This window comes from Thermobia domestica, chromosome 9 (genome assembly GCF_964235325.1).
Source record: "Thermobia domestica chromosome 9, izTheDome1.hap1.1, whole genome shotgun sequence".
In the NCBI taxonomy this organism is placed as follows: domain Eukaryota; kingdom Metazoa; phylum Arthropoda; class Insecta; order Zygentoma; family Lepismatidae; genus Thermobia; species Thermobia domestica.
In genome coordinates this window covers 85805139-85817985 of record NC_137462.1, presented here as the reverse complement: position 1 = coordinate 85817985, position 12847 = coordinate 85805139, and the positions used below count along the sequence as shown (strand labels likewise).

General features: G+C 32.8%; 1 protein-coding gene across 1 annotated transcript; it reads left to right on the top strand.

Moving 5' to 3' along the window:
* The first annotated feature begins 1387 nt into the window (after window positions 1-1387).
* On the top strand, window positions 1388-12383 carry LOC145694812 (endoglucanase E-4-like). Its single transcript, XM_081771463.1, has 9 exons — window positions 1388-1557; window positions 3339-3503; window positions 4104-4199; window positions 4504-4686; window positions 5120-5297; window positions 7712-7874; window positions 9382-9546; window positions 10351-10493; window positions 12118-12383. Exons 1-9 carry the CDS (start codon window positions 1470-1472, stop codon window positions 12338-12340), a joined length of 1404 nt encoding a protein of 467 aa, XP_081627589.1. The 5' UTR covers window positions 1388-1469; the 3' UTR covers window positions 12341-12383.
* The last annotated feature ends 464 nt before the right edge of the window (window positions 12384-12847 follow it).

Genomic DNA, 12847 nt, shown 5'->3' with positions numbered 1-12847 from the left:
ATCGAGATGAAAGGTATTCTTGGGACGCTTAACCGCTTGCAGGAAAACGTTTCCCACTATCTATTGCCAGTTTTGCTTTTATAGTGATCAACATTAGAGCCTGAAAATGGTTGATTTCTATCCCCCTTTCGCTGGATAGACTGATTCCTAACTTCTGACCCTCTACACCAGCGTTTCTCAACCTTTTTCAACTTGCGGCACACTACGGGTGTTACTTGGATTCTCGCGGCACACTTATAGATATTATGATTTGTAAGTATGAAACACGGTGGTATTTTTTCTGTTATTATTGATCTCCTCACAGAGAAGAAAGCTCTATCACTGGTTTTTCCCCGTGGTAAATCATTATGCTTATTTTTCATTCTAATTTAAAAATAGAAAACAATTGCAATGAAAAATTGGACTCGGTTTTTTAAAAATACGCTTTCTTTTTAAAAACTGTATCCAACCTTTTACTAAGAAGGAAAATCACTAAATAACGAACGAACAAACAAATCTCTCTTACTTTTAAAATACAAATGTAGGTAATTTGTCGAAAGGATTGAATGATATTTTAAATTTTCAAGTTACGAAAAAGTCTGCAACAATAAAGAAGCAATAATGGTCATAGCAATGATAACCACTTTTTTTTCAACATTCGAAATGTACAGAACAGTAACCCGGTATGAAACTTAAAATTGTAGATTCATAGTAGAGGTTCATAGTAATGTGAAGTACAAATATACATTTTTCCCTACATTTTGCAATTTGATTGCTATAAAATTAATAATTTTGTTTCGATTCCTCGCGGCACAACAGCGGCCCATTCACGGCACACCAGTGTGCCACGGCACACCGGTTGGGAAACGCTGCTCTACACCATGGCCAAATTCATGGTTATCTATCAAGTTGTTCTTGATATTTTATTGTCTACTGCGAGAAAAGCCACGAACACGATGTGTTTTTAAAAGGAAAAATACCGTTTTAGGCGTACAACATCTTTTAATTTGTTACCTAAATAATACTACAAGATAATTTACACAATCATATTTAGATATTAAGTCAGTTCATATGACTATAGTGCTTCATTGCAGTAGTTACGACATATATCAGTACAGCACAGTACTGTATATTCAATCTACTTATTTGCGACTTTGTAGATACATGTTATTGAGAACGAGAGTAAATAGTGGAAAATGAGCCAATTGTAGTTAAGTACATAACAGAAACAAAATTACTAATCAGGAAACATTAACAAGAGCTTTATTAAAAAGAGTTCTAACGAGGTGTATCAAATAAAATAATTCATTTATACTTAAAAAGCAGTAGAAGTATTATGTATATGAAAAACGAAAACGAACTCCATTCTATCTTTCTTATTGCCGCACATGGATTATTGTTCACATAATTATCTGTGTGTGTGTTTTTCTGCTTTTGTTTCGTCAACTGCCAGATACTGATGCAGGATTTCGTTCTGTATATAAAGCCCGATGGCACTACCGTTGATGTTGTCTTGGATCATCATGTGGAAACCAACACTGCTCTGTTTATTCCTCCTGGCTGCAGGTCGTTTTGCAGGTAAGAATCAATGTTATCTCTTTAATTAGCAGTAAGCATTGATTAAAATTAGAGACACAGAAAAACATTACTAGAAATACATTTAATTTTGTCGTGTTATGTACCTCTGCCAAAAATAAATAAATAAATAAATAATAAAAATAAAAAAATAAAGTTTTAGAAGCACATATATTAAAGCTATAAAACCTATTTAAAATTTTTAATGTAATATATTAAACAAAAATCAGATTAACAGGTTGATTTCCACAACATCTGAAATTACTGTTTGAAGTAGAGTGCTAGCTGGCCGGTGTTTTATCACCTGATTGATATTTTTGTCAGGCTCAAGTATACCAGGTGTCCCGGGAAGAAGTGGTAATACTTTGGGGAAATGGTAGCACGAGTACTTCTAAGAAAAGGAAGTTCATATAACCATGTGCCCTATTCTCAACGGTTTGAGAGCTACATGTTGTCAATCATTTTTGACCTTCTGTTGTTTAATGCTCACCTTGTAGTTCTTCTGGAGAGGTACGTATAGGGCATTTGAACAGTGACGTTATGGTCTTTTTCAATGGTATGCAGCACATGGAAGTGGTCTTTGGAAGGGAAGTTATTGAGGGAAATTTGGGGACCAATGTTTCCACATAATTCCCTTAAATTCGGCACAACTCTTACGCTGTGGATTACACTTCGGTGTCTGCGTTAAATCTTTCTTATGGGAAAGTCACTTGAGATACGGGAACAGTTAAAAGACTGAACCATGGCTATACGCCAGAAGGGACACTTTCTATTCGCACTAATAAAATAACAGGTACGTGCCGTCCCACTAAACTTTCTCGCTGTAACTTCTTAAACTATATCATGTTATCTACTACATTACTGAAATGTTTATTTGCGAAATACGAGCACAATTATAAGGAGTATTCGGAAAACTTTCGGCATGTATGGACCATTAAATATGTAAATTCGTTGAAAACCCGAAATTGATTTCATTCACAATTGCTATATTTTTTTCTTCTATTGTCACTTGAAAGTAAAAAAGGAACGTAAATTACTGACTTCTCAACGTAATAAAATTTTACAAACTAATTTGAAAACCAAGAGAGTATCAACTGCCGCGGTAGCTCAGTAGTTCAGCGCTCCCCTTTGGTTGTCTAGTCCCTGGTTTGATATCAGTTCCCACTAAATGGGCTTTTTGGTAGACAAACACTATGCTTGGGTTTTCTCGGAATTCTCCCGTTTCCTCCCACTTCCGTTATTCACCATTGCCGGAATTCTCTATCTCATAATCAATCACCGTTTGTCTTTGCCTCGGTGTATAAACATGGGATGTTAAACTCAAAGAAAGAAGAGCAAGAAAGTACCAAGACATATACACTATAATTTTACCATATTTGTCTTGTTCCCAGATAATTTTTCATACGAAAGAAACATAGGGCCTAAGTACATTTTGTCTTTTGTAATCCCTGCATGCTAAATTATCTCTGAATAAAAGTGATCAAGCTTTAAACAAATAACAATAACAAATATAGTTAGGGTTGGAGTTACCTGAATTAACTGCTCTTATTTTTTGCTGTAAAACTATACGCTTATATTAATGTTAAGAGACATATTGAATTCATTGAGAAAGATGAGATCAAAAGCATATTTCTTCGGCTTTGAAACCTCCTGTTTTAAATAACACTGTATTGAACTAATTTATTTTCAATGTTAACTTTGTTCATGCTGAAGCACAGAACTTTATTTCAATATCTTTACTTAAAATTGTGTGGTATTTAAGTGGTTTATTTTTATTATTTCAGCTGCGCAATACGACTATGGCGAGGTGTTAGGTTTATCTTATCTGTTCTATGAGGCTGAGAGATCAGGAAAACTCCCTCCAGACAACAGGATTCCTTGGAGAGGAGATGCTGCTCTTGGTGACAAGGGAGAGAATGGAGAAGACCTCACTGGAGGATATTTCGATGGTTCGTTTCGGATACTCAAAATTATTTGGCCATAAAGTAAAATTATAGCATGAATTTTTAATGTTATTTTAAAACACAAATACATAGTTTTGATAACATTCTTCAAATATTAGCAGTAAAATACTTAAATGGCGCATATGTTTTCGTTAACTCACTTATTAATTCGCGTTTAACGTCCCTTTTCAGGGCCTAAACTACAGGAAATGAGATTAAATCACAATGATGTACTGACAAAACGTGTTAAATTCTAACAAATAAATGAATGAATTAAAATATTGTCATTTCCTCTGCAAATGTGGATTTAAGATCAAATACAAGAAAGAAACTCTTTCCAAGTGGGTATTATAAAGAAAAATATTAATTAAGTTACGTTTCAATTATTCAATTTCAGCAATTAATTTGAGTTTTTATTTAAATAATTTGAAGTTATAGTATTAAAGACGTTCTTGAATGATACGACATATTTGTAAGATTATAATTCGTTGATTTTATTCTACATCCCCATCATACTTGTGAAAATTATTTCCATTGATTATTTTCGTATTTTGGTTATTTGTAATTTTGCGATTTTTTAAATAACTATGTTACGTATATTTTTAGCTGGTGATCACGTGAAGTTTGGTTTTCCAATGGCATATACAGTGACTGTTCTTGCCTGGGGTATTATCAACAACCAAGCAGCCTATGAAGATGCAGGTAAGTGTGTTTTAAAAAATATATTTGTTGAATAATCCACGACATTAAAATGTAGTATGATTGTGCCACCATATTCATACATAGATTTCGAACATCAAATTGCAATATTTTAGACATTATTTTGATCTTTGATAATATATTGTTAAACTTCGATTGGTTAATTCATGAGAATTGATAGGATCTCTTTTCCGAAATTAAAATTTTAATTGTCTGAAAAGTGAGCAACCAAAATACCTCAATTAATCTTTAGAAACCGTTTCACATTGTCCCTGAATTGTATATGGACTGAACTGAAATTTTGCAGGTCAATTGGAATATGGTTTGGCTGCCCTTAAATGGGGAACTGACTATTTCATTAAGGCCCATGTAGCTCCTACTACCTTCTATGGTCAAGTTGGTGATGGCGGTGCTGACCATGCTTTCTGGGGAAGACCAGAAGACATGACCATGCCTAGACCAGCCTACAAGATTGATGAGAATGCTCCAGGTAAGATATTTGAACACAATCTTTCCTTCTTTTTAAGAAACTATTTCATTTGCTGAAAACTATTGAAAGCTATAATTCGTCCTCAGCAATTTATAAAGAACTCAGATATAGAATTAGTTATTTTGAACACTGGAGTGAGAATATAGTGACGATATTTAAATAGTAAAATCCCATTTTTAAAAAGAATTAACATTGTGTGTTTACCCAGATCTTCTCTTCAGATTGTACCTCTCATTTTTTTAAAATAATAATCATCAACTAAACTTTGAGATCTATTTATGTTTATAATATAATAACTACGATGTATTAGTTAACAAAAGAGAAACTAGATAATATAACCGATTGGAGATAATCAAAAGGTCATTTAAATTTTCTTAACCCTATGCAAAAACCTGTGGGAAGAAAAGAACTAATGTGAATTGACATTATTTAGGATCCGACCTCGCTGGTGAAACAGCTGCTGCTCTTGCCGCTTCTTCTATCGCCTTCCAGAACGTGAACGCCAGTTACTCTGCAACTCTGTTGGATCACGCCAAGCAATTGTATGACTTCGCCTACAACTACAGAGGAATTTACTCTCAATCTATGGGTGCTGCTGGCGGCTTCTATGGGTTCGTATTTACACCTAACAAAGAATTTGTATGTACAGATCATATTTTATAAAGATTTCACTTTCAAGTATGTCATTTTGAATCAGAGTAATCGATATTTATTTATGAACTTAAATGTAACAAAATATTTGAACGATGGTACTTTTCCAGTTTTAGGCTTCTTAATCGACTTTGCACAGTTACTTCACAACACAGTAAAATGATTGACAAATCATTAAATCAATTCCATCATTATTAAGTATAAACGTCATTATCTACCATCAATAAGTGATTGTCGTTTCAAGTAACAAATACACGTATTTATGAATCATCATTATCATCTGTTCATGTCTCTTTCTCATCTATTGCAATTCCTCGTCAAAACGTTTCTCTCTCAAACTGTTCTGTAATTAGTATAACAGTTTCTAACAAAAGCTCTTTTTGATTTCAAAATAATTATTCGAAGAAAATGTTTGCACCTTTAAAAAAAAAACCAGTAAATTATAAGTCAACTGTTAACATCGTAATACTTTACGATCCTGAACTTTTTGAACTTTTAAAAACATATTTAGTGAATCCTTGTCACCCTGACATTTTCACCACACCATTACATTGTTACCATTTGTTTAAACATTAAATAAAATAAAACTAACTCCCAATGCCTCTCTCTATAGTATTAATAAGTAATCTATAAGCCACTTATTAAAAAAAATATTGCTGTGGCATTTGGAATGAAATTTTACTAATATAACCACAGGCAACAGGAAATTAAAGTTTTATTGTAATGTAAAAGATGTCGATGTCCATTGTAAATATGAAACAAAAGATGGTTGTAATTCTTTCTGAAAAGGTTCCATGGAAAACGTACAATGTGTCCAAAAATTTAATTTTTGCCTCTTAAGTAAATCAAAAGTTAAGAGGTATACTATAAACAGCTTTGTGTTTTGAACAATTTTTACGTTAATAATTAGTCTAAACTAGTAATAGAAGGTTTATACTTACATATAATTTTTGATTGGAGTAGATTTATCTACATTCTACAAATATCACTGAAAAATCAGTTCTGTTTGCACCAGTGTAAAAAAACAACATAAAGTTCGTGATGTTGGGATACTACATTTTAATATTTACTTAAGTCTCTCACTCACTGTTTGAGATAAATTGAGCAACGGCATTTATAACCTTAACGGTACTTTTCTTGCTTTCATACTTGCAAACTCTTTCACTAAGACCGTCAGGTTTATTTTTTATTTCATTTATTTATTTCAACAGATACTCTGATACTTAGATACAGCATAACGAGTGCCATTTATACAAGGAAGCATAATAAATATGCATTAACAATAGAAAAAATAAAATAACAGTAAAAAGACAAAGCAAAAATAAAGTTTCTTAGTTCATTTTTAATTATTTTGAATTTGTGTAATTATTCTGTCAAAAGATTAGTAGCTTAAAATATAACCACGTCAGTTGTTATTTGATTATATGAATTTGTGCTCTGTGGAAAAGGACCCTTGAATAATCGACAGTCTAGGATGGAAGAGGTGAGTATTTGACATGGGCGCCCGAATTTGGGGACAGGGTGCCCCCCTCCCCATGGCTCACGAAAACAACTTAAATTTCCTAAGATTTTCTAAATACAAATAAAAAAAATACCAAACTTAATATAGCAACAAGGGAGATGAGTCCTAGAAAATTTTCTTCGGCGCCCATGGTATTTGATATACGGGTAGGAATGTGAAGGGATAATTTTTGAAGTAGAGCTTCAGACCTTAAGCTTCCATTGACTATCTTATATAGAAACTTTAGGTCAGTGACATTTCTGCAAGCATCCGGAGTCTGGATATTCATATAATTCAGATCTTCTTTAACCATAGACTGAACAGTGGGAACACGGAAACGTACTGTGGCCAGATAGATGTTCTCCCGCTCCATATAAATGAGCAGTAACCGATCTTCTGTGAACACACTTTTTCATTAACTTCCTCATCTTAAATGTAGGGCGCTGACACACATATGTTTTGACTAATGTTGATAAACCGCACAAAAAAAAGCTTGCCATTCCGCCCCTAAATGTTTTCGCCCTAGGTAGCAGCCAGCAAACAGACCGGAGTACCCAGACATGCAGGAAACAGTACGTTGTTGAATAGAGTCTTATGAAAGTGCACTATGAATAAATACTAATGATTCTTTTTATTATTATTATTATTATTATTATTATTATTATTATTATTATTATTATTATTATTATTATTATTATTATTATTATTATTATTATTATTATTATTGCTTTGGCATCAGGGGCGGACATTTCATTCGTATCAATCTAATAAATGAATATTTTATTTATTCACATTAAGTTGAATTATATTATATTTGGCTGCTTCACATTAAGTTGAACAAACTTTTATCTATATGGTTATTTTCCTTTTTAGTTCCGGTAGCTACCAGGACGAGCTTGTGTGGGGTGCCGTATGGTTATACAAGGCCACCAATGACCAAACCTATTTGGACACAGCCGAGAGTTTGTACCAACAGTTCAACCTCGGTTACAGAGCCTATGATTTTGGTTGGGACAACAAACTTGCAGGAGCACAGGTATGAATGACGTCGTTAATACAGATTTTTCAGATTTTTTATTTTTGTGTGTGGGAGACAACTTGAATACTAATCTGTAATAATACTTTTAAAGTAATTCTATCAATAGAAAAAAAGTGTAACATTATTTAGAGAAATTTTACTTTTGAGAACATAGGTATATTAATTGAAGAGTAAGTTAGGTAACTTAAGCTTTGTTCGCAACAACGTAACAAATAGTAATTACGTTAGCAAAGATATGGAAAGCACATTGATGCAGCAAATGCATGCTACTATCTACAAACTTTTACATTCAAAACTGAAATACCGGAAATTTGAAACGGAAGACCTGTAAGGGGGTTAGTGTTGCCCATCCGGGAGTTGCTCATTGACACAACGTGATAAACATAAGCTAAATGTGTTCGAAAACAAAGATTTGACAAAAGATATTTGATGCCAAAAAAGATTAATAAATAGGTGGATAAGGAAATTACATAACATGGAATTCCACAGTACATAATGAGTCAGCAGATATTGTAAGATATGTTAGATTATGACGGCTAAGGTGAGCGCAGGACACGCCACTCATATAAGGATGGTAATTATGGAAATCCCGAAATTATTTTCTCCTGAGCCTCCATTCTGTGAGCATATGTTGATGATACTGGTGCTCAGAAAAAGTGTATAGTTTAATTGTATTGAAAGTATTCACCCATTCATTTCTTTAAATATCAATCCGCTTAAAAGAAAATGTCATTTCCACGAGTATTCCGGATATTTGAACGAATATCTCGTTTTCAGTTCCGATCCGAGTGATCCTGTATGAGTTTATGGCAATCCCGCGTTGGTTTTAGTACCGTGGGAAGGATTTTTCTAGTATAGAAACTAAAACCAATTTAGACAAAGGAGTAATACATAAGAATAATCACGATAAGTAGAAATCAGTGGTGTACGCAAAAGTTCGTCAAGGGATGGGTTCAAGTTCCCAAGTTTATATTATTTTAAGTGTTTAAATACATATTTTAATATGATGAATATTTACTTTCGTATATTTTGCTTAAGGAGGGGTTAAAACACCAAAACTTCCCTTGCACACAATCCTCAGTAGCTGGGGAGAGGGAAATTCTTCCTCCCCGAAATTGACTAAAATCTTCATTTGAATGGTTTCTCTTGTCTTTCTGTATTGATATTAATGTATCTTTAAGAAAGGAAGAAAATGATAACTAGAGACCCGTGCGAAGAAATATTTTTGCCAAGGTCGCCGTTTGCTTCATTACGACTTTGAATATATATCTTATAAAATGTTAGTAGAAAGAGAAATAAACACTCCAAAATAATTTTTATTTTTCTTCTGTTTTCATGTTTATCTTCTGTCGGTCCGCAAACACCAACATGAAGAAAACAGCTATTTTAGAGTATGCCAAGCTTACTTCTATGAAGACAATGACTTTTAATTTTTGTTAAAAATCTATGAAAGTTTGTAGATTTCAGCATGAAAAGAAAGTGTGTTTTTTATTTGTAATTTCAGGTATTATTGGCACAAGTAACCAACAAGGATGTGTATGTAAACCAAATTAAAGATTTCTGCGATCACATGGTGTACGAACAACAGAAGACTCCTAAAGGAATGATTTACATCAGCCAATGGGGAACTCTTCGTGTAGCTTCCAATATTGCTCTGATCTGCCTTGAGGTGAGAGAATGAGTTCTACTTATACTAAAGAGTTCAAAATAGTTATGTACATTTTTTCACTTTTCTAAAAAATATTACAGATGCAAAGGAATTATATTAAACTTGAATGAATAATTTTCTAATAAGCATACAAAATTCTACTTATCAGTCTAGTTAATATTTTAATATACCTTCATTCTTGCCTAGTTTGATGTTTAAGCCTTCAGCACCATAACTTGACTTCAAGTCTTAAATCTTTCAACACTGCAAACATTAAAAGGTGTTGAGTATCTTGTACTGTACATGCCTGGTTCCGCCATCTTTGTTTTTATTACTTTCATTTATATGGAGAATCTTTTTTTCTGTTTTCTTTGAAATAGTCTGAAATTTTAATGGTTTGTTTTTCAAATCTATTTCAATGGTCCCTTCTTCATCAAAATTACATTTTGTTACAGTATGTTTTGTTACATTTAATTATGTATATTGTTACATATACACATTTTGTTATATTTAATAATGAAATTTGAGTGATAAACAATGATAATTTATTTTAACAAACAAAACAACAGATAACTAGACTCGAAAAAGAAATAAGCATAAAATCCATCATTAAAATGTCAGTTCATTTCAAAGAAACCGAAACACACTCTATTTATCAGAAAGACTTTTCAAGTAATAAATCTAAAGTATTCAGTAAGTTCCGGAAAATAGAGTATTGTTCATGAATATGTTTTTATTTACTTAATTGTGATGTCATAAACTATATTGTTTTTTTTTCATAGAAGCTTAAAATTAATAATATTACATTCTCCTCTTGTGAAATAGGCCGCTAACGCTGGAATTGACAACGCCGCAGACTACAGAACCTTTGCCAAACAGCAAATTGATTATGCTTTGGGAAGCACTGGTAGGAGTTTCGTCGTTGGATATGGCGTGAATCCTCCCTCACATGAACATCACAGAGGAGCGTAAGTATAACAGAAGCAAAATATTAAGTGTAGTAGTCCGTTTGGAAATACGTATGTTGAACACCAAGTCTGAAGTTAAGCTTGGATTGAGCAGAGAAGCATTCTGCCAATACTGATACTTAGACTGTTGCTTTGATGTAAAGTATTAGTTCGTTGTGCCTGCACTGTCTAAAATATTCAACAAATAGATAGTTAACAAAAATATATATCAAACAATGTTTAACGGACGAACTATTATATTCTGAATAACAAGCTTTTTCTAGCTTCGTCTTCAGTTTCATGCTAACTTGTATTGAATCAACAAAACATTTCATTCAATAGTATCTAGATAAATCTTGATACTATTATTGAATCAAATGGTGTGTCAATTCCATTCCTCGGAAAGAGGCTGTCCTATTAATGGATGTGTAGGCTACAGTTCACCTTTATGCATTTCATTCACAAAATTCGTTATCAGTCCAAAATGTGTTATTTGTCCTGTGTGTATAACACGAGATATTTGAAATTTAGATTTATAGGAACAATTTCTCAATGTCAAAAAGGTTAAATAACCTAATTTTATTTAATTCCTGTAACTATTTGGTTAATTTGATATCTATCATTATTGAGTCGTCGTTTTAGCTGATAATTGCCCCATTTGGAAATAAAATATACGTAATTTATAAATCACCAAAAAAATGTATATTCACAAACTTATCTATGCGTTGTACTTCTATTAATTGCTGTAGTGTTCAAAAAAGAATTTGAATAATATATATACCTTCAAATTAGGATGCCTAAGATGTTCACTGTCCATCTGTCACTAACTGAATACTGAAACAGATGCGAAAAATAACGCCAATTTCTAAAATAGTAGCTAACGAAACTTGTTTGGCTCTTGTGGCTTATACCTAGATATTATCTTTATATAGTCTCGTATACTACCTAAATATCTGTCACAATTTGTTCCTAAACTTAAAATAGAACATTTCATCAATGAAATTCTGCGTAGCCTATTCCTTATTATAAAATAAAAACTTGTCAGTGAGTCACGGCAATTAATAATAGTTAACAGGCATGCCAATAGTTGTTGTTAAGTACACTACCTGTCATCCTGGCGGCAATAGATGTCGCTAGTGTACAGGAAATTTGTATATTGAAAACTATGGTGACGATTTAATTACAACTGCATTGTTCCATTTTGATTATTTCAAACTAGGACAACAGCCGTAACCATATATGTAGGTTTGAGCATTAATACAGTAATTGTGTATATTTACTGTAACATTGCTACTTAAACTGTGTTGTTTTAATTTAATTATATTCAAAATGAATAGCGATGACATACATCAACTTCTTTTGATGTTTATTAATAAGACAAGGACCGTAATAATATTTAGTTCTGAGTATTAATATGATACTTGTCTAACCGTAAGTTAGTTGGTAAATAAAGTTATTTAAAATAAAAATAAACAATTAGAGCTCTTATTTTAGCACGATTTTAAACAATAGTGTACAGCGAGCCGAAGACTTGGAGAGAAGAGGTAAGGTAGATGAGGTAAGGTAGGATTACACTTTCAAAGAATATTGAGGATTATGAAATATTATGTTATGCGTGAATTAACTTCAGAACTTTTATTTACAGATCTTGCCCTGACCCACCAGCATCTTGTGATGGTGCTTTGAACAGCCCTAATCCAAATCCCCATACTCTGTATGGTGCTTTGGTAGGTGGTCCAGATGAGAACGATGCTTATACTGATGTCAGAACCGACTACGTCCATAATGAAGTTGCTTGCGACTACAACGCTGGATTTACCAGTGCTCTTGCTGGTATTAAAACCCTCCAAATGAAAGGACTCCTCTAAAATGCAAAAATAGCACATTAAAAAATTGAAAATGATGTAGAAATGTGAAATTCACCTTGAAATTTAATTCGAAAGTAAAATAAAATTAATGGCTTGAATTTAATAATTATGTTTTATTTTGTAGCGTATTATTTCCCAACTTCTGCATATTATTATTGTTTTAACTGAAATGTTAATGCTTGGTATACACAAAGCAGGAAAAATGATTATTTACTCTCATGAGTGAGAAACACAGACGAAATCGATATGACATCGGTGGAGAAATATACTAACACAGGAAATAGCATGTTTTAGAGTACAACTAAAATTTCTTACAGCAGGAAATATATCAAGACAATTATATAAAATCACAACATAAGGTTGGATTATATCAGGGCTCAGCCTTAAGCCAGTATCAAGTATCAAGTAGCATTTTGCACCTCTACTAGGGATTTGAACTGGCGTCCTCTAAGATGACTGTCCAAGGAATTGAAAAGGTGATAATCGGACGGTGCAATGTCCGGGGAG